The 20,395-nt window shown below is 45.9% G+C and overlaps 6 protein-coding genes across 6 annotated transcripts; 1 reads left to right on the forward strand and 5 right to left on the reverse strand.

Moving 5' to 3' along the window:
• Nucleotides 1–587: 587 nt before the first annotated feature.
• On the reverse strand, nucleotides 588–3,333 carry I302_106277 (uncharacterized protein; the record flags this gene model as incomplete). Its single annotated transcript, XM_065870241.1, has 10 exons — nucleotides 588–628; nucleotides 722–802; nucleotides 871–991; nucleotides 1,065–1,082; nucleotides 1,157–1,393; nucleotides 1,481–1,836; nucleotides 1,918–1,943; nucleotides 2,029–2,038; nucleotides 2,110–2,366; nucleotides 2,591–3,333. The coding sequence occupies 10 exons, from the start codon at nucleotides 3,331–3,333 to the stop codon at nucleotides 588–590; spliced, it is 1,890 nt and encodes a 629-aa protein (XP_065726313.1).
• A 1,168-nt stretch (nucleotides 3,334–4,501) lies between these two features.
• Nucleotides 4,502–6,413, reverse strand: I302_106278 (uncharacterized protein; the record flags this gene model as incomplete). Its single annotated transcript, XM_019192022.1, has 5 exons — nucleotides 4,502–4,729; nucleotides 4,790–4,951; nucleotides 5,053–5,686; nucleotides 5,797–5,918; nucleotides 6,006–6,413. The coding sequence occupies 5 exons, from the start codon at nucleotides 6,411–6,413 to the stop codon at nucleotides 4,502–4,504; spliced, it is 1,554 nt and encodes a 517-aa protein (XP_019046652.1).
• A 2,087-nt stretch (nucleotides 6,414–8,500) lies between these two features.
• I302_106279 (uncharacterized protein) lies at nucleotides 8,501–9,558 on the reverse strand (the record flags this gene model as incomplete). The annotated part of the gene is made up of 3 exons (XM_019192023.2): nucleotides 8,501–8,704; nucleotides 8,816–8,973; nucleotides 9,351–9,558. The coding sequence occupies 3 exons, from the start codon at nucleotides 9,556–9,558 to the stop codon at nucleotides 8,501–8,503; spliced, it is 570 nt and encodes a 189-aa protein (XP_019046653.2).
• Nucleotides 9,559–10,902: 1,344 nt separating this feature from the next.
• Nucleotides 10,903–12,486, reverse strand: I302_106280 (uncharacterized protein; the record flags this gene model as incomplete). Its single annotated transcript, XM_019192024.1, has 5 exons — nucleotides 10,903–11,193; nucleotides 11,340–11,660; nucleotides 11,784–11,988; nucleotides 12,048–12,224; nucleotides 12,362–12,486. The coding sequence occupies 5 exons, from the start codon at nucleotides 12,484–12,486 to the stop codon at nucleotides 10,903–10,905; spliced, it is 1,119 nt and encodes a 372-aa protein (XP_019046654.1).
• A 586-nt stretch (nucleotides 12,487–13,072) lies between these two features.
• On the reverse strand, nucleotides 13,073–14,351 carry I302_106281 (uncharacterized protein; the record flags this gene model as incomplete). Its single annotated transcript, XM_019192025.1, has 6 exons — nucleotides 13,073–13,109; nucleotides 13,228–13,238; nucleotides 13,314–13,398; nucleotides 13,587–13,844; nucleotides 13,981–14,209; nucleotides 14,330–14,351. 6 exons carry the CDS (start codon nucleotides 14,349–14,351, stop codon nucleotides 13,073–13,075), a joined length of 642 nt encoding a protein of 213 aa, XP_019046655.1.
• Nucleotides 14,352–14,750: 399 nt separating this feature from the next.
• I302_106282 (uncharacterized protein) lies at nucleotides 14,751–20,077 on the forward strand (the record flags this gene model as incomplete). Its single annotated transcript, XM_065870242.1, has 20 exons — nucleotides 14,751–14,794; nucleotides 14,949–15,049; nucleotides 15,113–15,279; nucleotides 15,356–15,445; nucleotides 15,513–15,576; nucleotides 15,642–15,967; nucleotides 16,063–16,189; nucleotides 16,253–16,483; nucleotides 16,557–16,739; nucleotides 16,796–16,930; nucleotides 16,991–17,111; nucleotides 17,174–17,337; nucleotides 17,403–17,689; nucleotides 17,749–17,874; nucleotides 17,938–18,052; nucleotides 18,104–18,627; nucleotides 18,741–19,064; nucleotides 19,147–19,283; nucleotides 19,425–19,677; nucleotides 19,883–20,077. The coding sequence occupies 20 exons, from the start codon at nucleotides 14,751–14,753 to the stop codon at nucleotides 20,075–20,077; spliced, it is 3,714 nt and encodes a 1,237-aa protein (XP_065726314.1).
• Between the last annotated feature and the right edge of the window lie 318 nt (nucleotides 20,078–20,395).

Consider the following 20,395-nt stretch of genomic DNA (forward strand, 5'->3'; position numbering starts at 1 on the left):
GCAGTACATACATATATTTTGTTCTGGTCGTCGGCGGAAGGGGGTAAAGTCGTTGTGAGTCGAGCCCGAATGGCACCCACATTTCATGAGGAGGACGATTGTGAGATGGGATTGACTGATTCAGTCGGTAAATAAGGCAGAATTTTGCAAAGCAAGTAGGTACGGAACAGCCCTGTTTCATCGACCCCCTGTGTGTTGAGCTTGTGAAGAGCGTGAGCAAACCTATGTAGTAAGAGCGAACACCCGTATCCTGTACCTCTCGCCGATATAATTGCCAAAGCAGAAAACAGATCAGAAGGCTCAGCTGGGTATCAATGAGCATGCATATAATGTTGGTTCTAAGGAGACAGGCGTTATGATGTATGCGTTTGTCCGTGTATCTATATATACATGTATGGGGCGTACGGGGTTCGTATCTGACTTGGCGGTCCTTCCCAAAAGCCAACATCGAAGCGATGATTGTATTTTCTAATGTTTCTTCCTACCCAACTGACCAAGATCAATTATCTGCTTCTTTTGAGGTATCTTAATCCTAATCATCATCTGTCCATCTGATCGAGCAAGTAAGATCTCGATCTCGATCAGGATCAACATTGATCGATCAACCTGTTCTTAGGCCATGGTTTGTCTATAATCCACATAACACAATCTCATCAGCCTCTGTCCTTTGATGACCTCGTTCTATTTCAGATTGAGTGTAACCCAGAACAAAACCACTCACTCGCTCCCTCCACCCAGGTCGTCAAATTAGGATTCGTATAAACGTCCAAATGCCTTTCGATGTAGTCTTTCGTAGGATAATCTAATCGATTTCGGTTGATCAGCCTCTCGTACTTTGGTCACGTATCTCCCACACAGACATAATCTCACCAGGAGGATCGCATCCTATCGTGCCCGACCCATCGGGTCTCTGGTACACCCTTACCCAATCTATTCTGAAGTAGTTCGGGAAGATCATGTTCGCCCAATCTACGAATTGGAAATTATTCGACTGAGAAGGATCGACAATGTCAGGGACAAGATACCTTACATTGTACAACAGAAATGGGATCACGCAAACTTACAGCATGTAGATTGATAACCTAATTTGCAAAAACATAATATAGTGAGTCAGTGCAACCATTCAGATATTGCCTGATCTCATATATGAACTTACAATAGCCATAGGTTCCTCCGAGACGATCCTCCTACCGACTCCAGTCCTCGGATTCTCAGCAGTAGCATCCGCATACATCGTCCAAGATCTTTTCCCATCCGACACCCAGCTGATATATCCCTTTTCTCTTTCTTCAGGGTGGGCACTCCATTCAACACCGAACTCTGCAAATTCACCACTTCGGCCGCCTACAACTTGGTTCGAGTATATCCTATCAGGAAGTAGAGTGAGACCGGACTGGGCAAAGTACGATAGGTCAATCGTCAGCCGTATATTCAATCCAACTCAATTTCCCCTATATACTTAGGAAGGGTCGATATTCACAACAGCTTGTTGATAATATCCTCCAAGATACGAATTGAACTCTGTTAAACTCTCATCGTAGATCTCGACAAATCCAGATCGATTGTTGAACTGGTAATGATCGTCATATGGGGCCACCTGATTGGACTGCGAGACTTCACCATGTCTGACAGCAATCTTGATTTGGGCTTCCACGATATCGATCTCAGGTGCGGCTCGTCCGACAGATACGTCCGGCCCTGGGTGATCTTCTCCCGGACATGTACATGAGGATAACCTCTGTCCGGGTAGGTAGGACAGAACTCCGTCGTTTTCACCGGTCGTGAGCGTTGCGACAGGTGCAGTACCGTTAGGCCAAGTTTGGTTCGCCAACGTTCCTGTGTCACGCAAGATATATATATATACGTCGGTCAGTGTAGACTCACGAGGAGATCGAACGTTGTTGCTCAGTCACTCACCAATATCACATGAATCGTAAGTGTATCTAAATTATCATATCACCAAGCACAATCTCATCAATATAATTCCCCTCAGAGACACGGTATCGTATAAATCCAAACCAAACTCACGGCCAAGTACCTACAACATAAAAAATAGAACAATCAGCATCATCTTCCTTCGACCACATGCCATTTGTGTGACGAACTCACCATCCGTAGAAGCACCATAAGCCGGTCTCCCCAGATTACCCATCAACCAGAACCCTGGCCAGAACCCACCAATATGCGAATGACCAGGTAAACTAGCAGACATGGAGACATAAGCGTTTTTGTTGAAGCACAATTGGTTCCAAGATTGTAATTGGCCACTTTTAAGATTGAGATCATGGATCGGCTCTTGTGACATTGTGATTACCAGGTGACCGTCTTTGGTCGTTGCTGCTGAGGGGTCGAGCCATTCGAAGTCGCTAGGAGACGGTACGGGGATTAGCACGGTGACTCGCTGACTCGTGAGATGTTTTGGAGGGACGAGAGGTCGAAACTTCAGGGAGCGAGGTACGAGGATGGATGCAGGACATGGCAGTCGTAACAGATAAGATAGTAGTGATTTGTGATAATGCGTCTTGTAGACTATAGGAAGGACGCGACACGAGGAACCAGGAGGTAGGGGAAATGTCAAAACAGTACTCACTTTGTACCCCAATAATGCAGATCCACGGCCGTGAAGAACGGATCATCACCCGGAAAGAATGTTCTCCCATCCTTATTGAACTCATCCGAAAACACCAACTGCCATTCCTCCCCTTGCAGACTTGTCCAGGTCCTGGCGCTTTCCGGCGTATCATCATCTATCAGCTTCGGTAAACCAGGTACAGAGGGATATTGACCGGTCGAGTTGATTCCTCCCAAATTGTATCCAGCGGTATTGGCCCCCATGGCATTCTCATCCTTCAAGAGATAAAAATCGAAGATGGGGTATAACGCGAATATGCCCACGCAGGCCATGGCGATGAATCCGAGGGTCAAAGCGTTTGCCCACCCTCTCCATGAAGTCAAATTCAAGTTGGCAGAATGATCTACATTCTTCTGCTCGGCAGCAGTGAATGTATGTAGGTGGTCGTCCATCTCATCATCTTGATCTTGCAGTTCATCATGCGTGAATCGTTGATGTAACCCATTACCATTTGAAGAAGAATCAAATGCTGAAGATGATCCAGATCCAGTACCGGCGGTACCGGTACCACCTATTTGAGCTGTTGGACCGAATCTTGATGATCCACTTGCACCTCCGACAGTACTCTGACCGTATTCGCTACTTGCATATCTGTTGTTGGCCGAGTTGGGTAACATGGAAGTGGTAGAGTTTAAACTTGATTGGGATATTCTTGACATGCCTGGACTTGCTGCGTTTGATAATAATGGTGAGCGAGACATTAGCAAGAGCTAGGAAGAGTGAGGTCCATGAAATACAATACGAAAAAGATGGAAAGGTATCAATGAGTTTGCACGAGAAATTGATTTGATGATTGATGATACAGTTGTAGCAGATCAAGAAAGGCAGTGTGATGATTTACTTGGCTTTTGATGAGAAGAGGAAGGGTCAACCAATCCAATTGTATTGTATCATTGGATCACTCACCGTGTCATACTGATCGAGTACTACAGTACTACAGTACTAGTGATTTCTCAAACCCCCTCCCCCCCTTGAAAATGAGTGAGAATAAAAGCTTGGATCCTTGGCAACCATAGCGTAGAGGGTAAAGGGTAAGAGGGATAAAAGGGTTTAACATTGTGTATACAGATGAGATTGGCCTTGCTCTTGGCTTTTGTCATTCTATCGCTGTCCCTCTCTCTCTCTCTCTTGCTTCTGTCATAGGGTCAAGTTAGGTGAATGAATTATTACTAGTTGCACGACAATTAGGAAAAATCAAGAATCAAGCAATGAACTGAATGCCAAGACAACCAAGATTACTCGTATAAATCAAATCACAAATCACAAATCAATCGCCTAGACCCAGACTCGGACTCGGACCTGGGATCAAAAAAAAGGTGGAGGGAAATAACCTACTATAACAAGTACAGTGAGATCGGCGATTCATCGGATAATCAATCTCCTTTTTAACGTCCGGCTCCGGCTGACCCCAAGATACACGATTAACTTTTTCACCTGCCTGCGTTGCGTTGCGTTTAGAAGATGAATGGACAAACAACCTCATCTCGTACCGGAACGTTGCTATGACTGATACCTTACGATGAGGATCGTTAATACTGATGCATCGCTCACAATGAGGCTAACTTGGTAACGACAGCACCGGAACAAGAAGAAGAATGGACACAGGCACATCCCATGATCTCATGGACATATGTACTGCTGATACGTATCACTATGACGGTCAATACTATGGACGTTATCAAACGATACAAACAGTGTCCATCTCTTTTTCGCCATTTGTATCACTCTCCAATCATCTTCTAACAATTCTACTGTTCTACTAATGCTATCTATCGATATCGATCAACCGTTCATCTAATGTCGTATACCTCGTTGTCACTATCGTCTCACTCTATCCCCAGATCGCTTCTCCCACCTCGTTCCAAGATATCAAGCATCCCCATCAACTTGCGGAGGTATATCCACGTCGATGCCAATTCCAGAATGAAGATGCCCTTCTTCCTCCACTCCTCCCGCCGCCTGTGCCTTTAATATTTCCATGGAAGTTTCCGAGACCGTCTCGAGCCTCTCCTCCTCCTCTGCTCGAGGCTCTTCACCCAAAATGCCCACTATCTCTCGTACACCGAAATCGAGAATCCAACATTTCCCAATGGATCGCTATCGTGATTGTCAGCTGGTGTGTACCGTACCCTGCGTCAAAGAAAAACGAGCACACACCTGCTGTAGGAACAATCGCTCGCCGTCAAAGAGAAGGACGTTGACTTCTCCCTTTTGACCCAACGCGAATTCCCCCACAACCTCTGCACAGCCTAGATTACTCTCCAAACCATCCTTGATCGGTTTGATTATCGCTCGTTTATATCTGAAGGGCTTTCTTCGCTAGACACACCAGGAAATGATCATCAGTACCAAGTTTTATATACGAACCGACTTTTCGTCTGACATGTGAACCAAATCAAGACGAAACGTTTTCCACTCACATCAGCCGCAAGGGATTGCGTCTCGACCTCACCGATCGTACCTAATCCCCCGAGCGATTTGAAATCACTTGCGACTGTTCGTAGTCTCTTCTGGTTGAAATCCAATATTGTTAGGTGTAAGAGGCCGTGCCGTTCCATGAACGAATGATTGTGGTGGTACAGTCTCAGGGAATGTTGAGCCTCGTAAAACCCATGAAAGTAATCTGGTGAATGAGCAGGTTCGACAAATGTATAGGCATGACCGCACCATTTCGAATAAGGTGTTGCCTCCAATCCTGCGAATGGATCCCACTCGTTCCCCCGTGCCACATCAGGAGGCGGTATCCCTCTCTCCTTCTTGAGATCAAACTTTTGCAATTCGTTTGTGGGGAGCACGATGATCAATCGCCAGATGTTGTCGTCGTTGATCGTAAACTCGGTCGCCACGAGGATGAGGCCGAACGGCGCGTTGCGTTGTAGGAAGGGTAGATGATCTTGACCTCTGAGTGAGATTTTCGTGTCCCTTGGCAGATCGAGTAGGTCGCGCACGGTATCATCTAGCAAGTCGGGAGAGAAAGGTAATTCAAGCAAGAGCGGGAGAGAGCTGGTACCGGGGCAGGTGTTGTTGACCTCGAATGCTGCGAGGTAAGCCGTACTGAACAACCAACCAAATACAAACAAAAGATCCAGGTTGTAAGCTTTCGTTCTGCTTCTGTTTGTGTTTAACTGATATCGAGTAACGACAACGGATTGTTGGGGACTCACGTGCTCAGTTGGTCTTGATCATCAGGATGATGGGGCATGTCCAACCCCAGAACTATATTTTTGCCTGCCCATGCCATACCCAAGTTACTTTTCCAGATTGTCGGAGCTATCGGGGGGATTCTCTATAAGCAAGAACGAAGAGTCGCAAGTCATTTCAACGGATGTCGTAGTCTTCATAAAATATAGACAAGCATGGCAATGGAACTCACACCCAGTTTCTCGCCAGAGGTCCAATCGTATATCCAAGCTACTCCGCCACACCATACCATCGCTCTTCCATCCACTGTCAAGCTAATATTATGAGGACCCTCTTCGCCTGACCACCCTTCTTCCTGTATCTCAAAGACATCTTGATCATATGGCACAGTGTCTTCTCCCTCATTGAACAGATGCAGTGTCCTCATCTTGATGTGGGTCTTCCCGGAATTATGGACTCCATGGTCTTCCTGTATTATGATCACATCCTGATGCACGTCCAGATCAAACAGATCAGTGAACGGCTTGAAAGGCACCCTAACCCTCTTAGGCTGATTATCTACCCAGATGGTACACAACGTATATCTAGCATTTCCATCTGAATCTGGATCTGGGTCTGGATCAGGATCGGAGCGATCCATCTGAACGAGAGGCTGGGTAATAACGTATCTCCCAGCTACGGTGTGAAGCACCTGGTCGCTGGGAATGTCCACCTGCTTGATCCGTGGCCTCATCAAATCTAAATTCGTTTCTCTAGTTACTAGTCGCCGTAGCCTCTCTCCAGGCGGAAAATTCCTCTCCCCATCGTACAGTCGAGATTGGTGTAATGATTGTCTGAGGATCAACTGAAGATAAACCGATTTATGTATGATGCTATTCCACCGTCGACAGACCGCCGCACACCGGAGGATGTCGAGGGGTTCGAGGTGTTGGAAGATCCTGTCGACGACGTTGCGCGGAAGTCGATTGGGCACTATAAACCGCTATAGGGGTAAAGAGAGGCGAGAATGCGATGAATGCGAATAAGAAGGAGAGTCTGAAAATTTGTGCGAGTATATGGGATGGGTGTATATATGGATGGATGTTTGGGTGTATACCGTTGGGTGCCAGTGCCAAACTCGCGGATGCCGAGCTCGGCAGAGAAATTCAGGGAATCACATTGAACGTCATCTGGATTGATTCCCACAAACCCACATCGTATGGTACACAGTACAAGTTAGACTACTGCTACCGTGTGTAATCGGTGCCGAGCCAGGTACAGGTGAACTACGGTGATAGTCTGGAATACGTACGGTAGAAGGAGCATTGTCCCACCTCTGTATTATAACGTCATCGTCTGTCTCCTTTCGGTCCACAAATATGGTACCCGTCTACTACTGAATGGTAACCCATCTCAGCTGGTCTCTAGTCAAACCAGTGATCAGCGTCGGCCATGATTCAGGCTCAGGGCTCCATTCAAGGCAAAGGCATACTGTAATACATCGTTCTGCCAAAGTGTGATCAATCCACAGAGAGTTACTGATAAGGAGTGTTCGAGATCTATTCAAATCCTCACGATTATGTAACTTGACATGGTTTGAATATGTATGGTACACGTATGACTCATACGTATGTATCAACTATTGATAACTCAAAACATCACTATCATGATGTTCGGGGACTTTAGATATTGAGCGTACATCATCAAGCTGATCATTCCAGCAAAGCTTAACTCGTGCCAAAGAGCTTCCACTTCGTAATCCATTTCTCATCGTACCAAAATCTGGTGACCAGACATTCCAGATCAAACTCAAGCTCAATACATACGAGCTATTTACTGGAATCACATCCAAGACTCCCGTTTTACCTCGAGAGATGACATTTGTGGCATCCATTCACTAGATTGACACTGACATCCAATTGAAATAGAATTCCGGGAAATAAGGGGCTTCACAGAGGAAAGAGGGCTGTCCTCCCCTTCGATGTTCAAGTTGTGGTCTGCTGTACGCAAGCAAGTACAGGTACTCAGTACCAGATAGAACAACCGCCGAATACAAAGAAAGTGTTAGTCTATTGTCAGTGACGATGTCAGTATAGTTATAAGAGGGCACGGGTCTCTGTCACGAAACTACACCTAACCGCCGGCATACTACGCAGTAAACAGTGCTGAAAAGGGCTCATTACCAGGAATCTGGAACGATTGTTAAGCAGGGGTAATATACTGGACCAACTCGGTTACGCTCATGACAATGTCATTCTAGGAGTAGGAGAAACGCATGATAGAGTGTCATTCTGGTAGATACTTTCAAAACATACGGTCTTGTCTTCATCTCTGTTGGATTCTTTTGGCCAAAATTGCCCAATATAGTGTATAGTTGAAGTGATGGATGAAAGAGATTTGCACAGTGATTGATGCATAAGGGGCCCAATGAGCTCGAGTATATATGTACACTGAAAGTTCGTGGGTGTACAACATATCGGGATGGAGAGATGATGAAATGTCCATGAGACCCAGAGAAAAAAAAATACGAAAGGAAGAGAATGTTCAAATAGCTACGCTGAAACTACTGTATCAATAGGAAAGCAACCTTGACCCTGGCGAGAACTGTCCATCCCAACATGCTGCTACCTTTTCCAAGTTGCACTGATCTCTCAGACTATTATATTTCCAGCCTATCCTGATAAGCGATCTTCTCTTGCCCCACACTGCGACTCCCCTCATTACGAATTTCCAAGCGAAGGATTCGGCTCAAACGATTGTCCAACTGACAAGGCCCAGCACCGCCGTCATTCCAACCAAAAAATGCCTGTCAAGAGTGTACTGTCGACCTTGCCAGCCCGTCACGGCATCTTTGGAACGGTCGTTCGAAGTGGAATATCCGACAGGCATGAACTCCGTGGCGTTCGTGGCTGTTCCATTGGACGATTGAACTTGGCAGAGACCGAGGAATGTCTGAGTTAATCGAGTTAAAATATCATCATGGGTGTGCAGGTGGATGTACCCGATCAAGCAGGACGAAGGGATAATTAGGCTTGAGGAATATGGTCACTGGTAGTCACTTACACCTAAATTATCTTTAATCTTTTTCGGAGTAGCCTCGCACCCCATGCAGAAACTTGCCGAATCAGCCATGAGCTCTGGGCCGAGTGTTCCTGTCGAATTGGTTCCTGCGCAAAGGCAGGAGAGGAAGTCATTGGTGTATGTGAGGTTTCGTTGTTGGGCTGTGAAGTTCATGGCAGGGTAGGGGTGATAAGGAAGTGGCGAAAGTGAATATACAATGGTTGACCGGCAGTGCGTTGAGATGAGAGAGCGAGTGAGTGAGAGAGAGAACAAGTGTCGTCAGCATATCGTTTTTGTCATTCTATTTGCAGAGTGACCAATCACAGGACGCAGAGATGCAAGGATAGAGGATTCCATGTCGGGACGAGCTGATGTGAGATCAGATGTTTTTTCCAACACTAATCATTCAAATATCTTAATTGTCGCCACCGACCCTCCTCGATCCTTATATACCCCGCATAATCACATTCATACCTCCGAGAACAGTCTATCTCGTTAAAGATCTCAGACCACCGACGAAGGGATGAAACACACTCACAAAAATCATTATATTGACCTCTACAGTACCCCATCGTAACAGCCCAATGGGAACACGCCAACACACATTCCTGATCTACTCCCTCGACGGACGAGTCTGCCACTGCGTTTGGTGTAGCATCCGAGGCTGCATCGGGGGATGGTGAAGGTATGGCCGATACGTAGAGTATGAGAGGGAAGAGGAGGAAGAGGTATCGTGTAAGGAACATCGTGCTGGGATGGATAGGTAACTTGAATGACGATTTTTAGGAGATCCTTGAAGCTGAGCGTTGTTGGGGTTTGATATGGGTGAGCTGATGTGATGTGAGGTCTGATTTTTATATATCGTTGAAGTCAAGTCGAGGTGGTTGTTATTGTTTGTTGAAATGAAATGGAATGATGTAGTGATGTGCAGGATGTGATGATCAGGGATTAATCTGGAGTAAAGTGTAAAGGAGAATAAAGATCTGATAGAGTAATCTATATATGTCGATCGACTACTCGTAGTGCTTCATCATCGTGCAGTATGTATGGTGATGATCGGAGCTGATATATTATTTATTATAGAAAAAGGTAAGGTAGGTAAAGGCGAGGTTAACCCGATGAAAAGAGAGAACGAGCTGATGAACACGTTTTTCTGCTCTATCTCTGTTTCTGTGTTCTATTCGAGAAGGATTTGATGGTCACTGTACGAGTATAGTATATTCGGATTGTCCTAGTATGCCCGGACAGCGCAGTAAGTTATTGCAGTAGTACAGTTTCGATGGATTAGTATAAAGGTGAGTGAGACATGGGTGAGAAACAGATCGGCACTTGTACATCACGAGAATCATCTAGATTACATTCTAGGGGTAAAACAACAAGTTATCATGATGGGAAGCGAAGTATCAGGTCAAAGGATGGGTTGACGGATTCAGATAAACCAAAGTACTGCAGTGAGAATACTTTGGTGGTCACTCCTTTGTTCATGTCGCATTGGATTGTTGTGTCTTGAAGAAAAGGTGCAAAGGAGGTTGTTCCATCCCCACTTGCTCATGAATGCAGTAGTGAGTGGACGCACGAGTCTTGAGTCGACCTGATCATCGTAGAGCAGTTGTGGGGCGACTTCACATACAATGTGATTCAAGTCGATGGACGATCTATGTATGCGCCTCTATTTGCTAGATTATGAGACACCCTTTCTTCCCATCAGAATCGCGTGGTTTCGATACCACGCACGGTCCTTGCTTTACTACGTTGTATTCGGGTTTCACTCTCATCACTCCACCACTCCATGCCCAAGCGAGGGGAGGGTAGTGGGCAAAAGGGTTCCTTTGGATGATGTGTGTGTGTTGTGTGCAGTATAGTACGTGCGTGCGAGTTTAAAGGCAATCGCACATATCATGATCTCACTTCTCTTCCATCAGTCAGTGACGAGGTAAGTTATCAGACGAAATCAGTAAAGTAGAGCCTCAGCACATCAAGATGTTCAGGCTCATCATCCATGAGTTATACGTATATTCATTTCTTCTTCCGTCATATCTCAAATCACAATACCACATCTTCAACTAAGACACATATCTCTCCACCCCTTGTTAAGTGGTAACACCGTCAAACCGAAGGGATCGCTTATCGCATCTATCGTTTAAGCAATGTACTATCAGCCCACGTGCCGGTACCCCTCCTTCAGGCCCCAGTCCAGTGTAAGAGGAGCTGTCACTCACGAGGTGTGCCATACCAGCACCTGGGTATCGAGTACCGGAAACTTCAAAGGTGTCCAAAATATCCGAGATGGTCTTGTTCTCCTCTGAGGTCAACTTGATACCGGCAGCTTGGGTGTTTTCGATCGCTCGTTGGGGTTTCGAAGATCCGGGGATGGGGATGGTCTGTGGTGTGATACGAGTATATCAGCATGTGTATTTCACACGGATCACGAGGGATGTAGGAACGGGAGGTAGGCAGATGAGGAAAAAGATCTTATATTTATGTTCGTCGATGTCAGGAAACCATGCAAGCGGTACATCACACTCACATAATCAGACAATCCCACAATCCAAGCCAAAGCCAACTGACTCGTATTAACCCCCTTCTTACTAGCGATCTCATCGAGTTTATCGACCAACTTCAGATTCTCATAGAACGCCTCACCCTGGAATCGAGGAATCATCTTCTTGAAATCTCCATCGGGGATATCCTCGGGGGACTTGTACGTCCTAGTTAGAAATCCTCGACCGAGAGGGGAGTAGGCGAAGATGGGCACTTTGTTGGTGGATGACCAGGCTACGACGTCTCGGATGGATTTTTCGAAGGAGAACAGGGATACTTCGATCTCGATTATTGCGACGGGGGTGATCTGATGGTTTAGCATCAAACTATTAGCAAGGTCCCGGTACGAAATATCATTTTCTCAATGTATAAAATGTGTAAGAAAGGAAGAGTAGGGGGCAGGGCTGAGTGAAGAGCACACAATACTCACCTTCTGAGCTTTCTCCAAAGATTCCACAGACATCTCACTAGCCCCCACAGCGTCGAACAACCCCTCTTTCCTGAGCGTCTCGAGGTTATTGAACTGTTCTTCAACGGTAGCATCATGTGATAATCGAGCTAAAGAGTAGACATCGATCTTCTTATCTCCCAGGATCTCCTGCGTCTTCTTGAGATCAGAACGGAGGAAGTCGATACTGCATACAAGCAATACATCAGCCTCCATCATAAATGCATAGGGAGGGACACAACTCACTCATTACCCTTTGGTGCGATGGAAGTATAATCTGCACCTCCCTTAACTACCAAGACAATCTTCTCCTTGTACTCTGGGTATTTCTTGAAGAAGTTGGCGATGAGTCTGATGTTGGCAAATTCCGGTCCATAGAATGTTGCGGTCGACCAGCAGGTCGCTCCTGCGTCTGCTGCTGCCCTGTTGTATGAACCAGATTAGCACCTGATTTGAGGCGTGGGACGGAAAGAAGGGTGATGGTGGTTATGATGAATGAGAGCCATGTGAGGAGGACGACGACGATGTCCCGCAAGGGATACCTGCAGGAATAGACTCACTTGATAGCCTTAAAGCTCTCCTCCTCAGGGGGAGGGGTGGGCGTCCAAGTCAATTGCATTAACCCGTAACCCATTCGTCCGACCTGGTGGCCTGCGACTGATACTTGAGGGATAGGTGAGGACATATTGTTTGGTGTGAATATAAATTGTATGTTCAATATAGAGTAGTCAAGAGGTTGGTCTGATTGTGTGTACGTGTGTTCGGTTGTATCGATGGGAAAGAAACCTCTTCGTCTAACCAAAGAGTACATACTATTTATACCTCACAGTACCCGTCAATAATCTCGTGAATGGGGTGGAGGTGATCGATGATATCAGATCGGTGTACGAGGTGGAGAATACCTTCAAGTGCGTGCCTGAGAATACATAGGTGACCTCCGCCTCGGCACCGAGTTGTACGGGATTCGAAGCAAAGAGTGGAGGATGATGATGTTACGTAATGGAAAAGCTTAGCCGTCAGCCGTCTATCTCTAGCCTGAATGTTGGATGAGCCAGGCAATCAAGCTTTCATAAATGCATGTTATGGCATTGAACATATTTGTATTGAATTTCTTCTTCATTGATTTGACCCCTCGTGCAAAGGGTCTCAAAGATCCTAAGGCAAGGCAACGTTCTTCCCTCCATCTTTTCGTTACCTAATAGCCAAGATACGAACTGCTTCACTCCCCTTACACCCCACTCTCTCCTCCTCTGATCATTTGGGTGAATGAATTAAGCGGGAAGTTCGAATTTTTGACCTCGGAGGACCCTAAGATATTGTACAATATACATCAGCACTTCCATCTTCCAGTTACTTCGAGGTGGATAGTCGATAGAGCAGCAGAAATAGTGGTGATTCCTATGAGCTATTGATGGTCGATACTCACTTTGTGACGTACTGGAAGCAGAAGAGAGAAAGCATTGTCAGCTCCTGTTTACTCATGGCCATTAGAAAGGCTCAGAGACGACTCACGATATATCCGAAATCCGCGTAAATACCAGTTTGAATCAATCCTGCTACCACTGCGATGGGGTCGAAAGCGCCTTCGGTGAAGTATCTACGGGTCAAAGAGGCGCATCAGCAATGTCATCCTCATCTAAACTTTGATTGTACAGTGTCATCCAAATGTGATCGTTTGTGACGATTTCTCCAGTGGATGGTAATTTCTTCCTGTTCCCTCTACCCACTACATGCTTCTGATCTTCGCACACCAGACTTCACTTCAATCTCATGGTCAGAACTCACCGATACATCCAGTTAGGAATATACAACCCCCTATACAACCCCAACGCAGCGAGATAATGCGTAGTGATAGTCTCGGCCTCGCCAGTTCGTTGCAACATGAACAGTTGAGGTAAGATCGCAACGCTTTCCAACCAGATTGAGAATGCCCACGTGAGCTCGAAGGGGGAGTAGGCGTAGTTGAACAGTAGAGCGAGGATCGCAACGGGTGGGAGGAGGTAGGTGAGCTTGAATGTGTCGAGGGAGGCGTCGTGTGTTGGTCTGGATGCGTGTTCTCGTGAGGTTAGCTTTGGTTCTATATGTGTATGGTATTCCCATGTCCTATAAATATATCCTCCTATCCTAACCGGTCCCTCATACAATTGACAACTCAAAGAGGAAAACACAGTTCACTCACCTGAATTTCACCTTCATGAGGAACAAAGTATACCCCGTCGACCCAATGAAGAACAACTTCATTATCGTATTATACAACGACACGTAGGGACCAGTCAACAGATCCACATATCTAGTCAAGAATACCGTGAGGTATAACGCCTGAGTCTTGAATGATATTCCCCGGCAGGATCGGGACGTTTGGATCTTGTGCAGGAGGATGAAGATTGAGGCGAGATGGGATAGGTCACCTGGAAGGTATTATATAACATGTTAGCTGGGTCATTCTGTGAATTGTATGAGATGTGACGCGTGGGATTGGTGTTAAGAGTTCAATACATGACGATGATCTGATATTTGGTTGAACTCACCCAGGAAACGGAATATATTCATGATGCTTAGATCTGACTAACACAATGATAGTGTTAGATTCGGTAGGAGGTTATGATGAGTGGTGGGAAGGAGGAGAATCCCTTGAGTAATGAAGCAAGCTGAGCTGTTGATTTGAGTTTGCCCGGACTGGTATTGCTGGTTTGGTAGCTTGACTTGACTTGACTGAGTATGTTTTGGATGTGATGTTGAATCAAGTGTTGCTGTTGTCACTGCCAGTACTATCAACTCTCTACAGGTAACCAACTCCACACGCATCACTCTCGTCTCTCATCTCTCCACGTTGATACTTGATGCTTATAGTCAAATACGCGTAGCACCCCAAGTACTGCGTGATGAAAGAGATGACGGAGTTAGCCACTTTTAACCGAGTGTGGCGCATGGATCACTCCTTCCAACTCAATGAGCAATGAGCAATCGTCCACCTCTGCATCTGCTTGCCTTCGGTCAATCATACACCAAAACAAACTGCAAAAGTATCCTTCTCTTCCTTTTGCTTATCCCTCAAGAGATCATCAAGAGGAGGTAGAGCAAACATGTAAGCTATCTCTTACCAACGGCTCCATCAGACAAAGCTGATCTCACTGCACATAACTACAGGGCCACCTCAAAACCATCGATAATCTCGCAAGAGATCGAATCGATATCATTGCACAACCCCATCCCATTGTTTTCACGTATATACGGATTACCAATCTTATGTGAGTGTCCAGCTGGCATACTAGTCTAACAAAGCAGATGAACTGATAATTCTACCCTCTTAGCTCTCTACCCACTCCTGTATTACACCTATTATCACAAATACGACGAATGGGTGGTATCGGAAGAATGGACATTCATTTACTGTGTGTTGCTCTTCGCAGGACATGCGTTGAGTTTCTTGATCACCGCTTGGTCGAGCGGGTTCAACGCTAGGATCAGTTACACTTCTGTGAGTGATCTGCTTAGCTAACCAATAATGGCCGTTGAGTTTGATCAGCTAATCTGATGCTTATTTTGTCAAATAGGCAAATTCATTGAAAGACGCTTCGAAAGTTAGAGTGATCCCTAGTAAAGGTAGAGGGAAGGGTGAGATCGTACCTCTGGATAGTAAATTGGTATGTTCATCATCTACCCAATCACCTACGGTGAGAGCATGTTGATAGCTGATCATCGCTCTTATAGGCTCCAGGGGCAACTCAACCAACTTACTCGTTCATCTATCAAAGAGATACCTACGTATACGATGGTAAGCTATCTACGCCATACCCAGTCATTTGTATGATTTAGCTTACGTCCATACGCATGATATAGCATCGACCAACGCATTCACACCCATCCCATACCCATGCGACTCTTCACCCCCCCTATCGACCTTCCAATCCTCAAAAGGAATCTTGACCCACCCATCAAGCAAGTCGAATGTCCCGAACCTGGAAGTACTCAAATCAACCTACGGATCAAACGAATGTCATATCCCCATTCCCAAATTTACAGAACTATTCGCAGAACATGCTGTAGCTCCGTTTTTCGTCTTCCAGATCTTCTGTGTGGCCTTGTGGTGCTTGGATGAATATTGGTATTACTCCTTGTTCACTGCATTCATGTTGGTGGTATTTGAATGTACTGTGGTTTTCCAGGTGAGTGATAGTCTAATTATCGTCAGGGAGACAGCTGCGCAGTCTATGTCTTCAAATCGCAATTGGAAGCTGATCATCTTTGGACTCTGCTATAGCGAGTCCGAACCCTCACTGAATTTAGAACGATGAGTATCACACCCTACCACGTTCAGACATTTAGAGACGGAAAATGGGTAGATGTTATCAGTTCAGAACTTGTCCCAGGGGATGTCGTCAGCATATGTAAGCTATCGTTCTCGTTTCGTCTTGCATGAATGCAGAAAGCTTATCATCCTGATGTGACAGTACGAACCAAGCCTGATTCCGGTATCCCATGTGATCTCCTACTCCTCCGTGGAACTTGTATCGTAAACGAAGCTATGCTTTCCGGGGAATCCACACCATTGTTGAAAGAGAGTGTCGAACTACGAGAAGGATCAGATAGATTGGACATGAATGGTGCAGATAGGAATAGCGTTTTGTTCTCTGGTACTAAGGCATTGCAGGTTGAAAAGGCTGGTGAAGGTGGTTTGACCAGTCAGTTTATCCCCTCTTCCCTCGCGATGTTTCAACACGTCGGTGCTGACTCATGCTCTCACGACGACTCTAGCTCCTGACGGAGGATGTCTCGCGGTTGTCCTTCGAACAGGATTCGGCACCACCCAAGGTCAATTAGTCCGAACTATGATCTTCTCAACCGAACGAGTCTCAGCCAACACATTTGAAGCATTCTTGTTCATTGGTTTCCTACTTATATTCGCTATTGCCGCCAGTGCCTACGTATGGGTTAAAGGTGAGCTCTCTACACCAACGCTCTACTCAGGGCAATCAAGCTCATTCCGTCGATAGGACTCGAACGAGGAATGGCTAAAGGGAAATTACTGCTCGATTGTGTATTGATCATCACTTCGGTCGTACCTCCTGAACTACCTATGGAACTATCTCTCGCTGTCAATGCCTCGCTTGTCGCCCTGCAGAAATACGGTATGTGTCAGCTTTGAAGTCGCAGAAGTTCTTTCGCTGATCACAAGCTGTCTGTCATAGCCATTTTCTGTACCGAACCATTCAGAATTCCTTTCGCTGGGCGGGTCGATGTTTGTTGTTTCGACAAGACTGGTACTATCACTGGAGAGAACTTGGTCGTAGAAGGTATCGCTGGTATCGAGTGAGTTGGTCTACCCAATGGCTTTGATGAGTTGTCGTTGACGATTACTGGCGCTACCACAGCTCCGCCGATCCCAAGAAGCTTGTACCAGTTACTGAAACTGGCAAGAACACTACCCTCACCCTCGCTGCGGCTCATGCTTTGGTGTTATTGGAAGACGGAACGATTGTCGGTGATCCCATGGAAAAGACCACTTTGTCTGCGTTAGACTGGAAACTGTCCAAGGGTGAGCTGTCAACGCCGCAGCCATTACGTGTGATCATCCCAGCTTACGAGACGCTATATTGCTAGGCGACAATATCTCACCCAACTCGAAAGAAGCACCTCACAAGCACCAGATCAACATTCGAAGACGATATCAATTCTCCTCCGCTCTCAAGAGAATGTCAACTATCTCTGCCATCTCTGATGCGCACGGTAGGAAGTGGATCGCAGCTGTTAAAGGTGCTCCTGAAACGCTCAAGGGGATGTATGTCTCTGTTCCGGAGTACTACGAGGAGACTTATAGATGGTACACCCGACGAGGAAGTAGAGTTTTGGCTCTGGGTATCAAGGAAATGAATGTTAGACCTGAACAGGTGAGCTATAGTAATTCAGTATTAGAGAAGAAGCTTATGTTCTGATGTCTTGAGTATAGATCAACACAATCCAAAGAGATGAGGTCGAATCCAAGTTGACTTTCGCTGGTTTCCTCGTTTTCCACTGTCCACTCAAACCCGATGCGGTCGAGACTCTCAAGATGCTCAATGATTCTTCTCATAGGGTGAGCTAACATAGCCGTGGACATGCGAAATGCGGTCGACGTTCAGCTGACGTGTCTACATAGTGTATCATGATCACCGGTGATAACCCCTTGACTGCCGTCCACGTCGCCAAAGACGTCGAGATTGTTGATCGAGAGACTATGATCCTAGATTTGAAGGAAGGTACAACCACTGATGGTGAGTGCAGCTGATAAACTGATGAATTGCCCAGCTGATAGCCATGTTTAGAACTGGTCTGGAAAAACGTCGATGAAACTGTTGTCATCCCCGTCAAAGCATCCGAACCATTCGACCAAAAATTATTCGAACAATATGATATCTGTATCACCGGTGCTGCCCTGAAGCAATATGAGAACTCACCATCATGGCATCAGTTGTGTAAACACACCTGGGTATATGCTCGAGTATCCCCCTCTCAAAAGGAGTTTATCTTATCCACTCTCAGGGATTTAGGTTATATCACATTAATGGCCGGAGACGGAACCAACGATGTCGGAGCGCTCAAACAGGCTCATATCGGAGTTGCTCTCTTGGATGGATCACCTGAAGATCTCAAGGCTATTGCGGAACATCAAAAGATGGAAAGGATGAAGAAGGTTTATGAACAACAGGTGAAAATTTCTGCAAGGTTCAACCAACCTCCTCCTCCGCCTCCTCCTGCGCTTAGGGAGGCGTACCCGGAATTGGTCAAGACTCAACAGGAGGTTGCGGAGAAGCATCAGGGTGCTAGGAAGCAGAATCCTATGGAGAAGGTTAGTTGGGTTTATATCTATCATTTGTCTTTCTGACCATAATCTATCTTCTCCCGTTGTGGTGATTACGTCTTGGACCTGTCGGTGCATTTACTGATTTCGTTCAAATACAGTTCGACATGGCCACCATTACCGCAAAACTCTCAGAACTAGACGAAGACCAAGAAGTCCCACAGATCAAATTGGGTGACGCGTCCTGTGCAGCACCATTTACGTCCAAACTTTCAAACGTATCTGCCATCACCAACATCATTCGTCAAGGTCGATGTACCCTCGTGGCTACTATACAGATGTACAAGATCCTCGCGTTGAATTGTTTGATCACGGCTTATTCGCTCAGTGTACAGTATTTGGACGGGATCAAGTTTGGAGATTATCAGGTAACTATTACGGGGATGTTGATGAGTGTTTGTTTCTTGTGTATCTCGAGGGCTAAGGTTGGTCTGCTTTTCTCTTCTTCGCTCGTTTTGAGCAAATGGAGGATGGTGGCTGACTTTGTTTTGTGATATGATGATGTAGCCCGTTGAGAAATTGTCGAAAGAAAGACCATTAGGGAATATCTTCAATTTCTATGTTTTGCTCTCGGTATTGCTGCAATTCGCTATTCATATTGTCGCATTGGTATATATCACTGGATTGTCCAAATCTTTGGAAGAGTGAGTAATCATCATCCCACTTACTGTCTCATGTCGTACCTCATTCTCTCTCTTCTCTCGAGAAGACATTGTACGACTGTCAAGAGACATTGTACAATTGTCAAGAGTCACACGATGCTGATGATATTGTCATGACCCTAGTCGTGGAGAAGTCGACCTCGAAAAGAAATTCGAACCTACCTTACTCAACACCGCCATCTACCTCCTCGGTCTCTCTCAACAAGTTTCGACCTTCGTGTTGAATTTCCAAGGACGACCTTTCAGAGAAGGTATTCGAGAGAATCCGCCCCTCTATTGGGGTTTGTTGGGAGTATCCGCCGTCGCGTACAGTGGTGCTACGGATTTCTTCCCGGAGTTGAATAGGTGGTTGCAGTTGGTTGAGATGAGTGGTAGTGTGAGTGTGCCGATATACGTCTCATTGGGTATCCCATGATACTCATACAATTCACGTTCGAACCTCAATAAACCCTGTTTATCCGCCTGTCTATCCTTGATTGATGATGGTACTCATAAAACATACATTTGATAAACTCACTTAATGAATTCGGGTTGTCCGTCAAGCATGAGGATGTACGCTAACTTCCTTGCTCCAATCGCAGTTCAAATTCAAACTCACCACTTCGATGATCCTTGATTTCGTAGGATGTTGGGCAATCGAGAAAACATGTAAAGCCTTGTTCGCAAGTTTGGAACCTGCCGAACTGGTGACGAGGGGCAGAGAGAGGAGAGAGAAGAGGAGAGTGGAGGAGGAGAAGCTCAAGGCCATTGCTGAGGCTGAGAAGAAGGAGCTATAGGTAGTTCACAAGAGGAGCCGAGAGTATTTAGTTGGAGGTGTTGGGATGTCGTAAAATATAGATACATTGGACATGATTTGTTCTTAGTGTTTGAAAAGTATACCCATGCATATGAATGATCCATCATTGAGCTATCGTGATGATCATTGCTCATTGCTCATTTGTTCAGTGAGACAGTCTGTCTTTTAACCCTTCTGACTCTTATGGTGACTAACTGTTACGTATACTGTTACACCTAAAATTGTTCCCGGTCCGGTGAACGACCAGGACCACGGAACAAGGGAGGAACAACATTTTGGGTACGCTCATGGAATGGAG

Source organism: Kwoniella bestiolae, chromosome 4 (genome assembly GCF_000512585.2).
Source record: "Kwoniella bestiolae CBS 10118 chromosome 4, complete sequence".
NCBI classification, from domain to species: Eukaryota; Fungi; Basidiomycota; class Tremellomycetes; order Tremellales; family Cryptococcaceae; genus Kwoniella; species Kwoniella bestiolae.